This window comes from Phyllostomus hastatus, unplaced genomic scaffold, assembly GCF_019186645.2.
Source record: "Phyllostomus hastatus isolate PE091 unplaced genomic scaffold, TTU_PhHast_1.1 phas_contig_495, whole genome shotgun sequence".
In the NCBI taxonomy this organism is placed as follows: Eukaryota; Metazoa; Chordata; class Mammalia; order Chiroptera; family Phyllostomidae; genus Phyllostomus; species Phyllostomus hastatus.
The window spans coordinates 5,398,838-5,417,635 of NW_025333895.1; the positions used below are offsets into that span (position 1 = coordinate 5,398,838).

Consider the following 18,798-nt stretch of genomic DNA (forward strand, 5'->3'; position numbering starts at 1 on the left):
GGCAGAAGGTCCCCACTTGCCTGGGTGGGGCACCTCTACTCGGCACCCCAGCCAGCCCGAGCCTGTGGGGGAGGTGGAGAATACCCCCCATTCCCACCCCTTCGGCAGGTCTCTGTCTTCGCTCCTTCCCTTTGTGCTGGCCGCCTGCGGGGCAAGTGCTCGGCTTTGGGTCGCCCCCCTAGATGCTGGCAAAGATTTTCCAGGGGCCTCTCCACCCCTGTGCGCTGCCCGCGGGACTCAGTTTCGAGGGCTCGCTGCTTACAGCTCTGTCGCAAGCTTAGCAATTTTGGGTTAATCAACACAAGGTGAGAAAGAGAAGCTGCGGGACCAGCGGCCACCAAGCCCTCGTGGGCGGGCAGGTGGCAGGCGGCCGCTCGGGGCGCAGCAAAGCTCGGGGCTGGAGGCGGCGCGGGGGCGGGAGGCACGGGAGCGGCGCGGCGCGAGGGGAAAAGTTTCCGACCCTCGGGCGAGAGGCGGAGAAGTTTCGGCTGCGCCAAGCGGCGCCAAAGCCAGGCCAACACTGCCCCCGCGTGGGCGCGGGGTGGCGCGGCAACCGGCGGCCGGGCGGGGGAAACTGAGGCTCGGAACGGGCGAGAAGGGCTCCCAAGGTCACCGGGAGGAGGTGCGGTGGAAGCAGGCCTCCTGTGAGACCCGCAGACTCTGTAGGAAGTAGAAAGACTGCGCCGGGGTTGGGCGTGAAAGCCCAGGAAATGGCGTGGAGGGGGAAAGTCATCCCGGGGGCTGAAATCCCCCTCCGGCCCCACACCCCCACTCCCCCCCCACACACACACAAGGGGGTGGAGCACTGCCCCCAGCCCATCCCCTACAAGGTTTGTCCAAACTGTGCCTGCACTTGTCCAAACTGTGCCTGCACTTGTCGCCTCTGTTCTGGAGCCAGGGCACCCCTTCAAACAGGGATCCCCACCCACAAACTGTCCTGGCCCTGAGATCCCCACCGCCTGTCCCCCCAAATCCCACCCTTTTCCCATTCATCAGGGTGCCCGGGTGTGGATTCCGCAGCAGTTTCCTTACTGGCCAGTAGGTGGCGATAAACACCAGGATCCCGGGCCTGGCCAGGGGTTGGGGCCCAACCTGAGCTTCAAGGAGTGGAGGGGGCTCAAACTTTGCCAGGGTGTTGCAACACAGCTGTGGCAAGGCCACACCCAGACGACAGGCATGTAGGGTGGCACTGGGGGGTCAATAGAGAGGTCAGATTCACTCCGGGCAGTACCTGCCACCTAATCTTTTCGTCACCTCCTGCCCACGCCTCCCCTCACCAGGAGGAAAAAGACAGCTGGTGGGGGCTCACCCACCCACCCACCCACCCATCCAGATGCTGTGACCAGGGACAGAGGGTGTGAGCCTAGTCTGGGGTACTCAGGAGACGAAGGTTTGAGCACACATGGGGTCTTTTCCCTCAGCCTCAGCCCGGACACCCTCAGCCCACAGCGGTAGGTCAGCAAGCACCCTTGGGTTCCATCAGAGATGGAGGCCAGCCCAGGTGTCTGCTTCAGGTGTGGGCTGATCCAGACGGACAGAGGCTCGGTCCCAGGTTTGAGGTGTGTGGCGGGATCTCCCACCTTCCAGAAGAGGGATTCACTTAGAACCAACCCTGACCCCTGGGGATGCCTTGCCCCCGCCCTTCAACCTCATCTCGGCTGTGACCCCACCCCCCAACCCTCCCCATGGTCCGGGCCCCCTAGAGGTCAGCAGAACCAGGCACCTGGAGAGGCTTGGAGGGTGGGACCTGGCAACAGGTTCCAGGCACCTGGGATGCACATTTATTTGTGGGCTAAGGCCGGCCTGTCCTCACCCCCGGCACGCGTACACACCCGGGCTCAGCTCCGGAAGCCTTTCATCGCTGAGCCTGCTGCCGTGTCACTGAGGGCAGCAGGAGCTGGTACCCCTTTGGGCGGCCTCGGTTCAGGAACCTGTGCAGCTCCAGGCTGGGCAGGAAGGACTCCTAGAGGGAGAAAAGACCAGCTGGGGCCTGGGCGGGGGCGGGGGAGGGGGCGGTTCCTGGGCAGGAGACAGGGCTCCTGGGGCCTCAGCACTAGGGGGCAGGAACCCAACCCCATTTTAGAGATAAAGAAACCAAAATGCAAAGACAGCTTGCTCCTACGGAGCTGGGATCTGAAGCAGGCAGCCCAGCTCCAGACCCGCCCCTCAGCCAAGCATGTGGGGAGGCTCCACCTGGCACTTGCTCCCCGCCCCGCCCACCGGACCGGGGTGCTCCAGGCGGCTGGCTGCCCACAGGTACTCACCAGTTTCTGGCTCCAGGAGCAGGGCGGTTTGCCCACCGGGTTGAGAATGCTGTGGGCACCCAGAAAGCTTTTGTGGTCTCTCTGCTGCCGCTGGGTGCTGGCCCTGGGGATGTAGGGCAGGCTGCTGTTCATAGAGGTGTCCTCAAAGAGGTAGTCTTCCAGCTCCGGGATGGGCCTGGGGGGGACAGCAGCCTGTGAGCTGCGTGGAGCCCAGGTCCCAGGTCCGTCCGTGGCTGGCGAGGCCCTCAAGGGCCCAGGCCCGTGGCCTGCCCGCAGCCGGCCGGACCGCGGGCCGGGAGCTCTACAAAGTGAGGAGGGGGGATGCGTGGGAACCCCAGCCCTTCCCCGAAGCCTCACAGGCTGGGGCTGTCCCAGCTGAACAGGGAGCTGGCCGCGGCCTCCTCCTTGGCCTGGAAGTCCAGGGCTCCACTGGGCAAACTCTCCACCCATCTCCCGACGCTCCCAAATGCACGCTCCAATGCCGCCTCCGACGGGGTGGCTGGCCTGGTCCCGGTGATGCCCTGCTGGACTGGAGGGGAGAGGGCACTGTGAGAGCTCTCCTGAGGGAGGGGGTACCCCCCCCAGCTCTCCCCTCCTCCCTCTGGCAGGCAAGGCTGGCAGAGCCAGTCTCCATGGAAACCCAAGGCTCCCCAGCGCCTTCTGGGTACCTCCAGAGAAGGCTCAGTTTTTAAAACTCTCTTGTGTGACTGTTTTTGCCTTTATTACCCAGTCTGCCCCTGCACCCCCACACCACTCCTGCTCCAGCCCCAAATGGCCCCCCTTTTCTACCATGGGAAGACCAGTCACCCCACAATGGAGGTCCGGGGGAGGGTACTGATTCTCCCGTGGGGATGGAGGGGGTTCTGGGGGCTGGGAGAATTCCCTGCCCAACCAACAGTGACCCTTCTGACCCAGCAGGGATCCTGAGGATGGGAGTGGCTGGGAAACACCCACAGAGCCCCAGTCTGGCGCCCTGGGGTGCAGGCACAGTTCCCCTGGCCGGTGGCTGGCCAGGCAGCTCTCCTGTGCCCGGCAACCGCCATTTACACGAAGCTGTTTCTCCAGGCGCCTCAGGGCACCACCCGAGGTTGCCCTGGACCCCCAGAGTGGCCGGGCTCCCTCTGGCGTCTCTTCTTGGTGGCTGTGCCATCTGTTCAGGCCCTTGGTGTCCTCATCACACAACCGGAAGTTGGGTAAAGTCACAGTTTCTCTCTGCAGCTTCCTGGGACCCTCAGGGATCCCCCCCGAGCCGGTGACAGTCCTGGTTTTTAGGGCTACAGCTAGGCTCTGGGCGGCCGTTTCCTGAAACTGCACCTAGTAGGTGCTCAAAAAAAAGAGACGCAGACTGTTGACCGTCGGAGGTCGCGGCCCCCAGGGTCGCTGCTGGAGCTTGAGGAGAGAAGAAGCAGGGCAGGCGGAGAGAGGGCGCTTTGGCGACCTCCACGGGAAGCCGCGCCCCAGCACACAGGCTGTCCCGTTCCTTCGTCGAGAGAGCTCGCGGACGGCAGAGGTCTGCTGCGGACCCAGGCCTGCGGGCTCCTGGCTTCTTTGCCAGACCCGGTGGGGCTGGTCTCCCCTAATCTTCTGGAACTTTCTGGACACCCCCTCACCCAACTCTGCTTTCACGAATACGGGAGGAAGATGCTTCTGGTGCCCTCCCACCGCCACCAGCCCCCCTGCAAGCCACACGGGGAGCCGGATCCGGGTCGGCAGGCTGCGGCCTGTGAGAACCCTGGGGGCAAGAGTGCCTCCGCGTCCGGCAAGGTCTGGGCAGCCATGGTGTCCTGGTCCCATGCTGTGGCTGCTGCCTGGTGCCACCTGTTTTTGGGACACTTCTACCGGACCTCGGACCCTCGACTTCGTCCTCGAAGGCCACCCTGACATCCTCCGGAGAGGCCAGGTCAGGTGCCTCCTCTGCGGGCTCAGCAGAGCAGCCTTTCGGCCTTTGCGGGCCGGTGCCTGCCTCCCAGCACCCAGGGCCGCAGGGTCCGTTCCCCCAGCTGCAGGCTGGAACTCTGTGGAGTGTGGGGCTCCCCGCCCCAACTGCTCACGTGCACGGCTGCGCTCCCAGTAGCGGAACGCCGTGTCCCATACGGTCTCGTCAGCGAACCGCACTCGGAAGGGACTGCACCGCCTGTGGTGCCCGGAGCCTTCCTCCGAGGAGCTGTGGGTGAGCTCAGCCTTGAGCTTGGGCACCTGGAGACCGTGGGGCCTGCAGAAATAGGCGAGAGTGAGAGGGGAGGGCCGGGGCCCGAACCCCCTGGGCCCCCCCTCCACCCCAACAACGCACGTCCACCAGACTGCAGCTCACCGTGCAGACCTCACGGTCACAGCTACTGGCCTTTCCCGAGCACTTCCCGCGTGCCAGGCACACAGCCCCACCCAGCCCGCACACCTCCTTGACGTACGGTCACCATTCCCATTTTACAGACGGGGAAACTGAGGCACAGAGAGGTTTGTTTTTTTTTTCAACGTGCCCAAGGTCACAAAGCCAGCGAGGGATGGAGCCAAGCTTTGAATCCCGGTTCCAGAGCCGGCGCTCTTCTGTACGGGCATTTCCGCAGAGGGAGCAAAGGCAGGGTCTCAGGAGCCAGGCAGCCCTGGGTTCCGATCCCAGCTCTCCTGAGCTCTGGTTCTCTGATCCGCACGGTGGACCCCAGGCCTGCCCACCAGCCAGGGCTGTGCGGAGGTGAGAGGAACAGCAGAGCACCCCGCCGAGGGTCTGTGGGGCCGGGGTGAACATCTCCAACTGGGAGCTGTGCTCACTATAATTTGCAGCCTCCATGATACCCCCTCTCAGCAGTGTGCTCTGTGGGGGCCAGCCCTTGAGTCTCCCCCTGTAGTGTCCCCTTTAAATGATTATATAAACCATGGATGGGCATGATAATAACATCCTTAGAAGAGTTTGGTGAGCATCACATAGCTTGTGGGAAGCATCTAGCCCAGGCTCTGTGCTCTCAGTAAAGGGGATCTGTTATTGTTACATGCGTTGTTACTAATTTTGTCCTCAAGGCCAAGGCCGCAGGAGGGCCTGCCTGATCCACCCACGGTTCTCTGATTCAGAAAGGCCATGTTTGACCGTAGGTACATGCACATCACTACATCTGCGCCTGTTCATCTGACCACATCTTCCCGCCTGCGCGGACCCAGAGGGGATGCTTTGCATCAGCCCACGAAAGAGCCTGGCTGGCAGGAGGTGTCCGAGACAGCGCCTGGCTGCAGCCCTGGGACCTGCTCATCTGACAGCCGTTGGCATAGCAACACCCGCTCTGTGCTGGCCTCAGGGCCAGGCCAAGGCACCCCAGCTCTGCCCACGCCCTGGCACCTCAGTGTCTCCTCTCAAAGGCTGCTGGAGCCTGTTCTAGTGCACCCCACATTGCCCCCACCCCGAGGCCCACCAGGGAATCTTCCGCACCGGAAAGTGCTTGAGCACTAGCTCTCGACTATGGAGCACAGAGAATGTAGCCTTCCCTGCTTTTCTCACGGTTGAGCCCTTGAGAGCCATACGTTTCTTTATTATGTCTTGCGAGGAGCAGTGTGTTTATCTGGCCGGAGTAATTTCCCGGGCTGGCAAGTGTGTTTCGTTTCCGGCTCCTACTCCGATGCATCGTCAGTGTCTGCCTGGAGCACGGTGTCAGTGGGGAGAAGCGCTGTGATCCATTAGTACTGTCTGCCACGGGTGCAGGATTAGAAGGAACAGTGCGTGTGTCGTGTATTTACTCTGTTGGTCTCTAAACTCCTGCTCAGCGCTCTTCACCCTTCACCCCTGTTTAAGCCCGTTTAAGCCGGAAGCTGTTTTTCTGCCTTCTTTCCCTCCTCCATCAGAGTTATGGTTTCTTCTCCTGTCTCCATCCCTTATTTTATTTCCCCCAATATTCGACATAATAAAATAAGACGTAATCAATGGTAGAGGAAGAAATGGATGAATGGATGGTGGAATGGGTAAAAGGATGGAAGACTGGTGGGTGGGTAGGTGGATGGCTGGACTAGTGAAAAGGTCTGAATGGCCCCTGGCTGGTGTAGCTCAGTGGATTGAGCGCGGGCTGCGAACCAAAGTGTCGCAGGTTCGATTTCCAGTCAGGGCACATGCCTGGGTTGCAGGCCATGACCCCCAGCAACTGCACATTGATGTTTCTCTCTCTCTTTCTCCCTCCTTTCCCTCTCTAACAATAAGTAAGTAAAATCTTAAAAAAAACCCAACAATATCCCCACAACCATCAACAACAAAATACAAACAAAAAACAAAACCTTTAAAAAAAAAAAGGTCTGAACGGAAGAACTAGGTCTAGGAGGATGGGGAGATGTGTGGATGGATGGATGAATGATTACATGGATGGGTGGGTGAATGAGTATGTACATGGGCATGTAGGCTGGCAGATGGCTTCGTGACTGGATGAGACAGCCAGTGTCCCGGGTCTGTAAGTGGCTAGAAGAACTTGCAGGTGATTGATCTACACATTGGGTCCATGGATAACATTGTGGGCGGGTCCGTGGATAACATTGTGGGCGTCTGCGAATAGGTGAGTGGCTGACCCACCAGATGGGTGGACGGATGGATGGGGGTTCCTGAACAGGGTGTAAGACCTTGTTTGCAGATAAGATGCATGCAAGGTGGATGGGTAAAGGGGAAAATGAAAATACAAATGGATTCGTGCATGAATTATAAATGTGTTGGTAGGAGACCTAACTGATGGGTGGATGGGTTCACAGGTGTGGATGGATGATTCCCAAATGTGTTGGGAGAAAACCTGCTTCACGGAAGGATGGATGGATGCAGCGATGAACGAGTGGAGGGTGGGATGGATGGGTGGGAGGATGGGTGGATCCACAGGCGGACTGTGAATGTTCTGGCAGAAGACCCGATTCATGGGAGCCCACGCAGATGGACGACTAGGTGGATACATAGGTAAACTTGTGGGCGAAAGACAGAAGGAAGAAAGGGAGCAGAGAAATGCTCTATCTCCTCCCTCCCCACCCCATCCCCCCGGAACTCACCTGTCGGCCTTTTTGACCTTGGTGGCTTCTCGATCCCTCCTCAGCAGCCCCAGGGTAGGTATCTGATCAAGCGAACTCTTCTTAAGACTATTCTGGAAGTTCAATGACCGGCCCCTTGAAGACAAAGAGGCCACATCCGGCATGAGTGGCCAGGGTCCCCACCCTTGGAGCACCGATGACAACCCTGTCTCCCCCCACCCCCCAGCAGGCCCCTGACACTCACCGCAGGTCTGGGAGGAAGGAGCAGTCTGGGCTCGGAGGAGAGTACCCTCCCCAGCACTCGGACACGCACCGAGGATATGGCGCTTCTGAGGATGCTGGGAGCCAGGAGGAGATGGAAACAGTTAGCAGCCTTTGTTTGGGGGCAGTCCTTACCAGGGTCTTCCTAGTTCTATAGCCTTTGGCCTCAGTTTCTTCATTCCTTCAAGATGGGCAGTGGCAGACCCGCCCCCAGACATGGCTGTCCGAACTCCGCCAGGAACTCAACTAATGTTAGCATCATTCTTAGGACGGTGGCGGGGGCCTCCCCACTGGAAACAACTCAGCCCCGTTGCCCAGCCCCCTGGGGACCCAGCAAGGGCCTCACTCGGCGGCGGCGGCTGCTCAACCCACTCCGCACCGAGCTGGCTCAGGAACTCCCGGAACTTTCGAGGGAGGAACTCTCCTATGAGGGAGCCCAAGGAGCCCGAGGTCTTCCTGGCCGAGCCCCTCCAGGAGTCCTCGCACTCTTCAGGCCTGGGGTGCGGGGGCGACAGCAGCAGCGACCTCAGCCCCGTCCTGCTCCGCGCCGCCCGCGGGCTCATGGCGGGCAGAGGGGGCAGGCGCAGCCCGGGACGCCAGACATCCACCCCTGGCTCTGTGTGCGAGGACTCGCCACTGGAGGCCGGCCACCACTCGGGGCTGCCCCTCGAGGCCCTCGAGCCCCGAGATCTCCACGCGCCAGGCACGGATCGGAGGTCACGCGGAGGCGGCGGCCCCGGCAGCCCCAGGTCTCTCCTTCGGCGCGCCCCCTCGCCAGGGAACCCCTTGGGCGCCACCTGCTGGGCGCGGAGGGTGGGGTGACGCCAGGGCATGTCTGGCCCGTACTCAGCTCAGGGCATCCTCAAGCCAGTGGGGGCGGGGGTTGCCGTGTGCAGTGGAGAGCAGGGCGCAGACCAGCCCCCAGGCCATCGTGCCGAGGGCGAGGCAGCGTGGTTTGGGGGTAACATCCCGGGCTCGCCAGACACGGAGCGGCTTCAGACTAGAGCTCGCCCAGCCTCTGTGTCCTCACTTGGAGGGTGGTGACGGTAAGAGCACCCACCTTTTTTTTTGAGTTGCTGTGACGTTCCAATGAGCCGGCACACGTAAGTGGGTTAGAGTAATGTGGGGCACATCGCCAGTGCTCAGCAAACACTAGCTGCTATTATGATGAGGATTTTAAAAGATTCATTTAGAATTTAGCCGCAGCTCCACTACTCATTAGCTTTGTGACCTGGAGGAAGCCCACTGACGGGCTCCGCTGGGCGGCCTCATCCGTGGAACGGGGATAACAGAGCCCCGCCCCTCGGAGAGTGCAACAGCCTCACGTCAGTCACGTGGCAGGAAGCATCTCCCTCACTGCAGTGTAAAGTCGTGGAGGCTGTTACTGTTACTAACCCTCGCCCTCCTAGGAACGAGGGAGAGAACCGTTCCTAGAACCCGGGACCCGCAGGAAAGGAGACAGCTGCTCAGCGCCTGCCTCCTGCTGGGGCCTCCCCACCCCCACCCGCGGGTGGGGAGCTTGTCGAAAACACAGATGCCCCAGCTCCTGATTTACCGTGCTTTGCCATGTATAGTGCACATGTTGGCCCAAATTGCTGAGGGGAAAACAAGGATGCGCATTATACATGGGTGGTACTAATTCCGTGTCTATCCAAACGTTTGTAATTCTTTTATTGTATGCGTATGCCTTAAAAGTGTAACTCTAGAAAGCAATAACGATATCCATAGGCAAAATAATACCCCGGAATAGGATCATTGGTTCTGTTTCTAAATAGAAAGAAAGAAAGAAAGAAAGAAAGAAAGAAAGAAAGAAAGAAAGAAAGAAAGAAAGAAAGAAAGGAAACTGAATTGAAAATGAAAACAAAAGAATTTTCCTGAGAGTTTGGGCCAAAAACGTGGGTGCGCATTATACACGGCAAAATACGGTGCTAGGTCTGGGTGGGGCTAAGACTCATACTTTTAACAAACTTTCCCTTTGGGAGACAGAACCCCAGCCCTGCCCCCAGATCCTGACCCTGGGGGTCTCAGAGCCTGCTTCCTCCTCACCACACCCTGCTCCCACAGGCTGTTGGCTCCGAGCTGGCTCCTGATAGTGCCACTCACCCTAGTGTGCCTTGGGGGTGGGGGCGGAGAAGGTCCCGGGGAGTGTAGAGCCCTCAGCAGGTGGCTGGTGAGATGCCAACAGGCGGCATCCTGCCAACAGGTGGCAGGATGCGAGAGCCCATCTTCCCGGCCTGGTCTCTGCTGGCCCCTCCCTGCCGCCTTCAGGGCCTCTTCAGGGTCATTGTGATCCGCCCCGCACCCAAGGCTACGTGAGGAGCAGCGGGCACTGAGGCCTGGGGACAGAGGGCGGGGCAGTTGTGCTCAGGATGCCAAGGCTGCAGTCACCCGGTGGTGGGGGAACTGCTGATCAGAGCAGCCATGCCCGTGCCGGGGATGGAGGGGCCAGGGTTCAGCTACCCACTCCAGACCAGGGAGGCCCAGGTAGGGCATGCTAGGGCTGGTGGTTCTAGAAGGAGAACTTCCAGCGGAAGGCTGGGCAGCACCAAGGCAGTGGGCTTGGAATCCCAGAGAATCCACCTGGGGACCACGTTCCGCCTCTGTGTGCTATGCAACCCCGGACCAGTCTCCCCTTTGCTGGGGCTCCGTGGGAAAATGGACTGTTGGGAAAGGGCTTGAACTGTGAAGTTTGAGTGAGGGACAAGGGTAATTTGGACAAGTAATTTCATTGGCATGGTATAATTTCATGATCTGAAAATTAAAAAAAACAAAAACAAAACCCAAACTTTGTGAATCAAATTACAAGGCATCTGCCTGGAGGAGGCGTCACAGAGTATGTGTTCCATTTCTTGCAAATACTCCTCAGCCAGGGATGGGAAGAAATACCTCTTTGGGAAGTTAGAATAGTGAGTGGGGAAAGTGAGAAAGTTTGATATTTATTTTTTAAATATTGTATTTATTTTTAGAGAAAGAGAGAGAAAGAGAGGGAGAGAAACATCGATGTGTGGTTGCTTCTCACGCGCCGCCAACTGGGGACCTGACCCACAACCCAAGCACGTGCCCTGACTGGGAGTTGAACCAGGCAACCTTTTGGTTCACAGACTGGTGCTCAATCCACTGAGCCACACCAGCTAGAGCTGATATTTATTTTGAGGATATGTGAGTTTTTAAAAAAATGGATGAGGAACACCAGGCTAACTAGGTGACTTCTAAGGAGCCCTCCAGCCCCTTGCTTGCTATAAATGTTGATTGAGCAACTACTATGTTCAAGATTTGGGAATTCAGAAATGCAAGAAGCTTTGAGGTTGGGGGTGGGCTGGCCAGACCTGGAAAGGCCTTGGGGTCAGGGTACAGGGAGGGGACTTCCTTTTCTGTGGACAGGAAATAAAAGCAGGAGTGGATTTTTAGGAACCTCCAAAATGGCTAAACTCAGAGCGGCCCCCAATATAAGATTATAGACACCCCAGGCAACTGACATTACCCACCATTCCCTTCCCCTAGAGACATGGAAAACGAAGCTTGAAAGGGGACCCAAGTTGGACCTGGAGTACCCTAGAGAGGATGCCAAGTAATATGGACATGGACAGATTTGGGGGACTCCACAGGTGGGCCTTTTCTGCACCCCGCCACATAGCCGTCACCTCATTAAAGCAAACACAGTTCAAGCACCTCCCGTGTGCACCACTCAGAGGAAGGTGCTGTGCTGACAATCTAAGACGAGAATGTCAGTGTAAGACAAATGGACTTAGGACGGATGTCGTCGCTATAATGGCAAGGGCAGGCCTGAAGCCTTGAATTGCAACGTCCCACACGTCCCAACTCCTCGCGGAGTTGGCAGGTGAGCAGTTAATTCCATCTGCCTGGCGGGCGAGGAGACTGAGGCTCCCGGACCTGCACCAGGTCCAGCTGCGGGCGATCTCCTATTGCCATCAAGGCTGCCTGAAATTCCCGAATTTCTGTTATATGGGAGGACCCCAAGGAAGGGAAGACTTTTTGAAATGTAAACTTCGTGGACTTGTTCTGCTTATTTGAGGGTGGCAACCCCTTGGCACTGCTAAGGTATTTCTTTTTTTCTTCTTTCCTTTTTGGATCTGTATTAAGATGCTAATTGTTATGCATGGGATTTGAGGGGAAAAGTCTCCCCACTCACTCTACCCAGTGGGAAGCTTACAGAACACTCGTTTTTAAAAGTCCAGCCTTGAGCCTCCAAACGAACCGGTGCCCGGGCTGGAGACGGGAGAGAGTGGACGCTGCGCCCGTTCTCACTCGCATAGGACACAGAAGTCAAGTTAGGTCAGGAGACCAAGGGGCGGGGCAAGCCGACGCGGGGCGGAGCCAACAAGGCCCCGCCCCCTCCGAGCACCCGGAACTGACGTGAGCGGACAAAGGCAGCGCGCGCCGCGAGGTGTCGTGTCTGGTCGTGGTGTGACCGAGGTGGCTGTGGGCTTCTGGGCTCTTCGCTGCCGCCGCCCTCTCTTTCTCTCACCCCGTCCTCTTCTTCCGGGTCCCGGGAGCCCCCGCCCGGGGTGAGTAGCGCGAGGCGGAGTGGGGGCGGCGGCCAGGGGGGCCCTGACCCCCAACTGTCTCGGCGCCCTGCGGCCGCGGTTCGTTACGCGACCCGGCGCTGGACGGCCCGGCGTGCCGCACGTGCGCGCTCGGGGAAGGTTTCGGGCCGCGGGTGGGGGTCGCGGAGGCAGGTCGGGGCACCCGAAGCCTGGCGCAGGCACCCCCGGGCCCCGACGCAGGTCCCCGGGCCGCAGCAAGCCCCTTCCCTTCTCTCAGCCTTGGTGTCCCCTCTGAGACGCGGGGGTAAGGACCGCACGCACCCGCAGGGTGGGTGCCAGGATTCAGTAGAATGCTCACTTCGGAGCCGGGCGCGAGGCAGTGCCCGTGACACAGGAGTCGCTATCGTATTTCACCCCGACCCCGCCCCAGAGATGGCCAGACACAGGGGCCGCGCAGAGGACAGTTCGCCGCCGGGAGACCTTGGAGCCAAGGTCAGCCTGTGCGCGGAGAGGCTGTCACACCGAAAGGCCTGGCTTTGCTGCCGGCCCACCGTGTGATCCCTCCCAGGACGCCCGTTTCGCCGGCTGTCTAATAAGGGGTAGAAAGAGACGGCGGGGCCAGAGGCCGCTGGGCCACGGGGTGGGGCGGCGGTGCAGCCGGTCTGGATGTACAGACCGTTGCCGGTGGGGTGTGTGACCCCTGGGAGGACTCGGCCCCGACGGCGCCGAGACACTGGGGTTCCCTCCTTAGTTCTGTTCCTCGTCTCCTGGGTGTGTCCGAGGCACCTCACTCCTGCAACGCAGTGGGTTTTGTCTCCAGCTGGCGGCTGTGGGAGGGTCGGAGGGTCCACGCGGGACGCTTTGGCAGAAACCCGAAGCCATAGAGTCACGAAGATGGCATCTCGGAAAGCGTCCTTCCCTCCCCTGCAGCCCAGCGCCCTTTGGGCCGCTGGACGGACCCACCACCCAGCATGTCAGTGACAGTCCCTTCGGCGGGTCCAATGCTCAGCAGTGCACAGGGCGCTTCCCTGCGTTTGTCTCTCCGACCTTCACAATTGGCAGAGATTATGGATGAGGATCTCATTTAACAGAGATTTCTAAGGCGGAGGTAATAGGCGCCCAGCATTTATGCTTTTCTGTCCACCTCTCATCACCTCGGCCTCGCCCTAAAGTCAGCATTGCTGCTCCTGTTTTACAGGAAGGGGACTTCTGTCCCTGAGGTTCAGTGTCTTACCCGAGCCCTCGCAGCCGGGGAGGGGCAGAGCCTGGCTCCGGCCTGGCTCCCTCAGAGCCTTCGTTTGTGTCTTAATGCTTCCCCCTGATTTTTTCCTCCCTCCCTCCCTCCTTCCCCTGCCTTGTCACAGAGCACGCTGCCGTTCTCCTATGTCCAGCTGCAGACACACGGACCCAGGGAGAACAGGCCCCGGCCGGCAGGCCTCCAGGAGGAGGAGGTAAGCTCAGGCAGGCCCTGGCCTCCCGTGGCTCCCAGGCTTTCTCCTGGAGACTGCGGTGACTGCCAGGACCCCGGGCAGGGAGAGGTCGCTGGGGCAGCAGGTGCTGCCCTGACACCTTGGGGTGGGGGGGGCGGAGAGAAGGTGGCGGATGACCATGAAGGATGATGAGCAGACACACCCTCCCTGCTGAGGAGCAGGAGTGCACTGTGAGTGAGGGGTTCCTGTCCTCCTCTGGGGGCTCGCCTGGAGCGCCCATGCAGCCCAGCTGTGCTCCGGCCCCTTCCCGGCCCTGAAGCTGTGCGGCTCCTCACCGCGGGCCCGGCAGGGTGCCAGAGGGCTGTCTGGCTGACGACCCTGCGGTTGCCGCCCTGCCCACACCGGGAGAAGCAAAGTGCAGACAGGGCCTCAGGAGTCACGTCCGCTAATGACTCGGCTCTTAGAACAAATGTCAGAGTTACACCTGCCGTTTCCCGGCGTGGATGTGCCTCCCCTGGCTTGTTCCCAGAAGCTGCTCGAAACTGGAACTCTTGTAAATTAGGTTATTCAGGGGATCTGACATTTAAAGGAATCATGTTATACGGCTCTTTGGTAAAGCAAAAATTATATTGTCGGTAATGGCCTTCAGTGTCCCCGGTTTTGAGTGGTCGGGTTTTTATCTACGGGATTTTCTTAAAAGCGGAAACTGGCTGTAGCCACAGGAGACTCACTCTGTGATTCAGTCAACAGCCGGTCAGCAAACAGCCGCCTTGAATCGGGTGCCGGACTAACGGTGTACAGAGTAACGACCCTGCCCTCAGGGGGCTCACGTGGGGGTGGGGGGCAAGGGAAACAGATGGGCAGAGAGAGTAGAGCCCCGAGAGTGCGTGGCCCCAGGTTTACTCTGTGCGTCTCATGGGAAGCGAAGGCTTTGTGGACACCCACGCGCCACACGGGGTGCCAGAGGAACACGGTGCTGCTCTTTGCGCCCCTCCTCTCGGCTGCTGCCCGGTCCGCCCTTCAGGAGGGACCCTCCGTCCTCCGAGTTTCCACGGCTCTTTCTGGCCCAGCGAGGGTCCTCGGGGTTCATGTTTGCCCCGTCTCTCCTACCGGGCGGCAAGCTCTCCAGGGTCGGGGGTCGGGGCCGGACTTGAAGTGCACAAGCCCCACAGCAAGCAGAGCAGCGCCTATGTGGGGGGACGTGTGCCGGTGCCCCAGGGCGGCGAGGGGACCCTGGGTCCCTCCCGGGCCTGAGGTGGGCTGGCAGGCTGAGTGAGGGGCTGCTGAGCCACCCTCTGGCAGTGTGGGGGGCCTGAGCCCTCTGCCAGCGCCCAGCTGCTCCTTGCTGGTCCCCCTCTGTGCGTATGGCAACAACACGCCCATCAGTGCCTGCTCTCGCCCTTGCCCCAGCGGTCCGTGCGGCTGCCACCACTGTCTTCCAGAAACACACACCTTCCTGTGTCGCTCCCCGCTTAGCCCCGAGCCGTCCCACTGCTCACCCAGCACGCTTCAGGGTGAGACGTAAACCACTCTATGGGACCCACGGGGCCTGGAGTTTCCAGTTGCCAGGACTCTGCGTGCGCTCTTCCTCCCGGGGCTTGTCCCGCTTGCTCCTCGAGCTCCTCCTCACCCTTGGCTGCAGCTGACGCCGCTCCCCGGGGTGCCTTCCCTGACCCCAGCGGAGGGGGCCCCCCGGGTGCAATCTTCTGGTGTCCTGGACGTCGCAGCCCTCACAGCCCTCACAGCGGGGCTGTGTCTAGCTGCGTCTGTCTGCCCGCCCATTCGCAGCACGTGCCTGCAGTGTCCTGGCGGACCATCGGTGAGGGACCGGTCCCCACAGTGAGCTAGCTTCTGCGCTGGCGAATGGGAAGAAGGGGGGTGTGGGGACCGCCCAGGCCCCTCCCAGGATCAGCCAAACACCCGCCGCAGCAGGCTTGGGCTCCTGGCCTCGCGGTCCTTCCTCTTCAGTGAAGGTCAGACCCCCGTCCCCTGGGGTCAGAAGCCGCCGCGCCAGGCGGCCTGTAGAGTAGAGGAGCACTGGGAGCCGGGCCTCTGTGTCTCTTGCTCTGATGTGACCATAGCTTTGTGAAATGACTTCAGTGCAAGAGAGGGGGGCGCTGCCCTCCAAAGGGTAGCAGCAGGTTGGGGGGGACTGGACGTCCCTCTGCGCCAGGCCGGACCGTGCGGCCAGTGAAGCGTGCTGTGAGACTCGGGCCCTCGACCTGGCTGACGCGCTCGTGTTTACCCAGGAAGCACCGCTGCTGAGTGTGTGTCTGAGCGGAGCCGGGGTTGGCGACAGCATGACGAGTGAGGTGATAGAAGACGAGAAGCAGTTCTACTCGAAGGCCGAGATGTACTGGAAGGAGGTCCCGCCGACGGTGGACGGCATGCTCGGGGGCTATGGCCACATCTCCAGCATAGACATCGGCAGCTCCCAGAAGTTCCTGCAGCGGTTTCTGAGGGTAGGCGGGCCTGGGTGCCCTCCGGGAGGGCAGGGCGTGGCCGGCACCCGTCTTCCCCGTTCCACGAGGGGTCCGAGGCTGTGCGTCACTGTCTGCCACCTATGCCTCGGACAAAGGGCAGGGGGCAGCAGGCGGACTGTGGACGGGCCCTCAAGGTCACCAGGCGTGAGCTGGTTGTGATTTGGGGGGGCTCCCTGGCGCCAGAATGGGGTAGTCCTCCTCTGAGTTTCCAGTTTTTCCGGGGATGGAACCTTTGTTCTCTGGCCGCCATGTGCGTGGGCATTTGGGCCCTGGCCGTTGGCTGTTCTGCTGAAGGTAGGCTCCGCCCACCGCCTTCCCCTGTGGCTGGAGCCTCCTGGTCCTGTCCCTTCCTGTCTGTCCCTCAGCAGGCGCTGGAGGCTGCTGCCCGCCCCCCACCAGTCTACCCCATGTCTCTCCTCCGCCCACTTTCCATCGCCCCAAGTTTGTTAAAACTGCGCATGTGCTTACCCATCGCCCTCTCCTGTTCCCTCCCTGATCAAATTCTTTCTATTCTATTCTCTGTGCTGTCATTTTAAGGGGGTGTCAGGAGAGGACACGAATGCCCCTCTTCAAGTCAGCACCTCTAAGTGGAAGTTGGCTTTCATTTTAGAAATCTGTGACCCAGAAAAATCACGTCACGTTCCCACCCACTGACGCCCCCACTGGTGCCGGCTGCCAGCCTGTGCCCCGTTTAGATGTGATTACTCCCAGGCCCCCCCCCACCCCCCGGCATGATGGGGACCCTCCGGCCCTCTCACCCTTCCCACCCTGAGCGCGTCTCCGCCTCCCTTCCCGCGTTTCAGGAAGGCCCGAACAAGACGGGGACCTCCTGCGCCCTGGACTGCGGCGCGGGCATCGGGAGGATCACGAAGCGGCTGCTCCTGCCCCTCTTCCGCGTGGTGGACATGGTGGACGTGACGGAGGACTTCCTGGTCAAAGCGAAGACCTACCTGGGCGAGGAGGGCAAGCGGGTGAGGAACTACTTCTGCTGCGGGCTGCAGGACTTCAGCCCCGAGCCCGAGTCCTACGACGTCATCTGGATCCAGTGGGTGATAGGTGAGCGTCCCGCTGCTGCCGCCGCCCCCTCGGCCCCGCGCGTCTCCCACCGCGGAGACTGGAGGCCCCCCCTGGGGTCCCGGGGCTGGTGCCCCCGCGGCGGGGGCTCCTCCCGTCCGCCCTGCGCTCCCAGGACCGCGGGGCTCGCCACCGGGAAAGTGCCTCTCCTTCCATGTTGGTTTAACTCAGTACCTGCTGCAGCCCACGGTGCGGGGGTGGGGGGGTTGTTGAAAAATGTACGTGACCATTAACCACCTCACAAAGAGCACGGACAGGAGATTTTGTGAAACGGGGCTTCTACTAAGAGGAAGCGCTGAGGCTCGGGCGGTCCCTGCTGTTGGCAGGGAGGAGCCCGGCTCTGCCGTCCTGTGCTGCACCCACTCAGGCTGACAGCGGCGCACCCAGGGTGCTCTTCCGGGCTGCCGACCCAGCAGCAGAGCAGGCCGCCGTCCCGGTGACCAGCCACCCGCCCCAAGGCCGGGAGCACTGCCCTGCTGGGACATGCTGGGCCTGGCCCCCACTCAGTGGCGTTTCAGTGTAGGGAGGGAAAGAAGTCTGGCCCACTTGGCCAGTCCAGGCCTAGGAGGGGTGGGTGTGTGTGGTGGTAGGTGTCCCCCGTCAGGGTGAAATCCCGGCAGCCTGCTTCGTGATCGCCCCTGGGAAGGTGACTTCCGGGCCACATCCGTCCTCCACCACTGGGGGTCAGCCAGCCCCCCCGGGCTGTCGAGAGTGCCCGCGAGGCCCCGGTGTGGAGCACCAGTGCGTGCTCAGCTAGGTCAGGATGGGGTGGCTGAAGGGAGCGCCCAGCGGGGTGTGCGCGCCTGCGCCCCCCTCAGCACCCCTGCCCCCGCCCCATAGGCCACCTGACCGACCAGCACCTGGCCGAGTTCCTGCGGCGCTGCAAGCGGGGCCTGCGCCCCAACGGCATCATCGTCATCAAGGACAACATGGCCCAGGAGGGCGTGATCCTGGACGACGTGGACAGCAGCGTGTGCCGGGACCTCCAGGTGGTGCACGGGATCGTCCGCAGCGCGGGCCTCAGCCTCCTGGCCCAGGAGCGGCAGGAGAACCTGCCCGACGAGATCTACCACGTGTACAGCCTGGCCCTGAGATGACGGGCGGGCGGGCGCAGGAGCGAGAGGACCCGTGCGGGGCGGGGGGCTGGCGGCCAGGGGCCACCCGGAGGCCCCATCCACACTGGTGGTTCGCAGTGTTGGGTGAGGCCCGGATACACCTGCCTGCTTGCCGCCCACTCACCACACAGCCTCTTCTACCGGACACTGGGACCCACCGGGGAGTGCGGCTGGACGGGCAGTGGGGCAGGAACCCGGCCCTGCTGCCCCGGGCGGGGACTGGGCAGAGCCGGCCTGTGGGAACACGGCAGCAGGCCCCTGGGTCCCCGCCGCCGCCGTCACCAGGCCTTCGGGGCACGGGCCTGGCTGCCTTCAGAGGCAAGAACCCTCTTACCTCAGTGGAGGACACGACCTAGCGGGGAGGGGCGGGCCGGGCCGCTGGAGCAGCCAGCACTGCGCTACCTGCAGCTGGTGGGAGGGTGACGGCCCACGCCCTTTGGTGCCAGGGCCCTTTGGTGCCAGGGCCCGGAGGTGGCGAACAGCAGCCTGCGGTGAGGAAAGAGGTCTGCAACCTCGTTTTGCCATGCCCTGTGGCTCCTCCTTGGCTCGCGTTTCATTTCAAAATAAAAGAGGGTGACTCTGTGCTGGTCTGTGGGGCTCAGTTGGAGTGTCCTACTGTAACCGAAAGGTTGCTGGTTCAATCCCCAGTCAGGGCACATGCCCAATCCTGGGTCGGGGCGCGCGCAGGAGGC

General features: G+C 61.2%; 2 protein-coding genes across 2 annotated transcripts; one reads left to right on the forward strand and one right to left on the reverse strand.

Moving 5' to 3' along the window:
* Positions 1–1,753: 1,753 nt before the first annotated feature.
* CUNH9orf50 (chromosome unknown C9orf50 homolog) lies at positions 1,754–8,332 on the reverse strand. Its single transcript, XM_045845913.1, has 7 exons — positions 7,846–8,332; positions 7,483–7,576; positions 7,260–7,373; positions 4,316–4,476; positions 2,622–2,793; positions 2,265–2,439; positions 1,754–1,963 (listed from the first exon to the last, which is right to left on the reverse strand). Exons 1-7 carry the CDS (start codon positions 8,330–8,332, stop codon positions 1,856–1,858), a joined length of 1,311 nt encoding a protein of 436 aa, XP_045701869.1. The 3' UTR covers positions 1,754–1,855.
* A 3,550-nt stretch (positions 8,333–11,882) lies between these two features.
* Positions 11,883–18,688, forward strand: NTMT1 (N-terminal Xaa-Pro-Lys N-methyltransferase 1). The gene is made up of 5 exons (XM_045846270.1): positions 11,883–12,025; positions 13,369–13,455; positions 15,684–15,896; positions 16,721–16,973; positions 17,832–18,688. Exons 3-5 carry the CDS (start codon positions 15,735–15,737, stop codon positions 18,086–18,088), a joined length of 672 nt encoding a protein of 223 aa, XP_045702226.1. The 5' UTR covers positions 11,883–12,025; positions 13,369–13,455; positions 15,684–15,734; the 3' UTR covers positions 18,089–18,688.
* The last annotated feature ends 110 nt before the right edge of the window (positions 18,689–18,798 follow it).

What these genes read in the sequence shown, in the direction of transcription:
- NTMT1 (XM_045846270.1), top strand. Translation starts at nt 15,735, where the DNA reads ATGACGAGTGAGGTGATAGAAGACGAGAAGCAGTTCTACTCGAAGGCC. An exon ending in TCCTGCAGCGGTTTCTGAGG is followed by an intron (nt 15,897 to 16,720) that starts GTAGGCGGGCCT and finishes CCCGCGTTTCAG; the next exon opens with GAAGGCCCGAACAAGACGGG. An exon ending in CTGGATCCAGTGGGTGATAG is followed by an intron (nt 16,974 to 17,831) that starts GTGAGCGTCCCG and finishes CCCGCCCCATAG; the next exon opens with GCCACCTGACCGACCAGCAC.
- CUNH9orf50 (XM_045845913.1), bottom strand. Translation starts at nt 8,332, where the DNA reads ATGCCCTGGCGTCACCCCACCCTCCGCGCCCAGCAGGTGGCGCCCAAG. An exon ending in TCCTTCCTCCCAGACCTGCG is followed by an intron (nt 7,374 to 7,482) that starts GTGAGTGTCAGG and finishes TTTGTCTTCAAG; the next exon opens with GGGCCGGTCATTGAACTTCC. An exon ending in GCTCCTGGAGCCAGAAACTG is followed by an intron (nt 1,964 to 2,264) that starts GTGAGTACCTGT and finishes TTCTCCCTCTAG; the next exon opens with GAGTCCTTCCTGCCCAGCCT.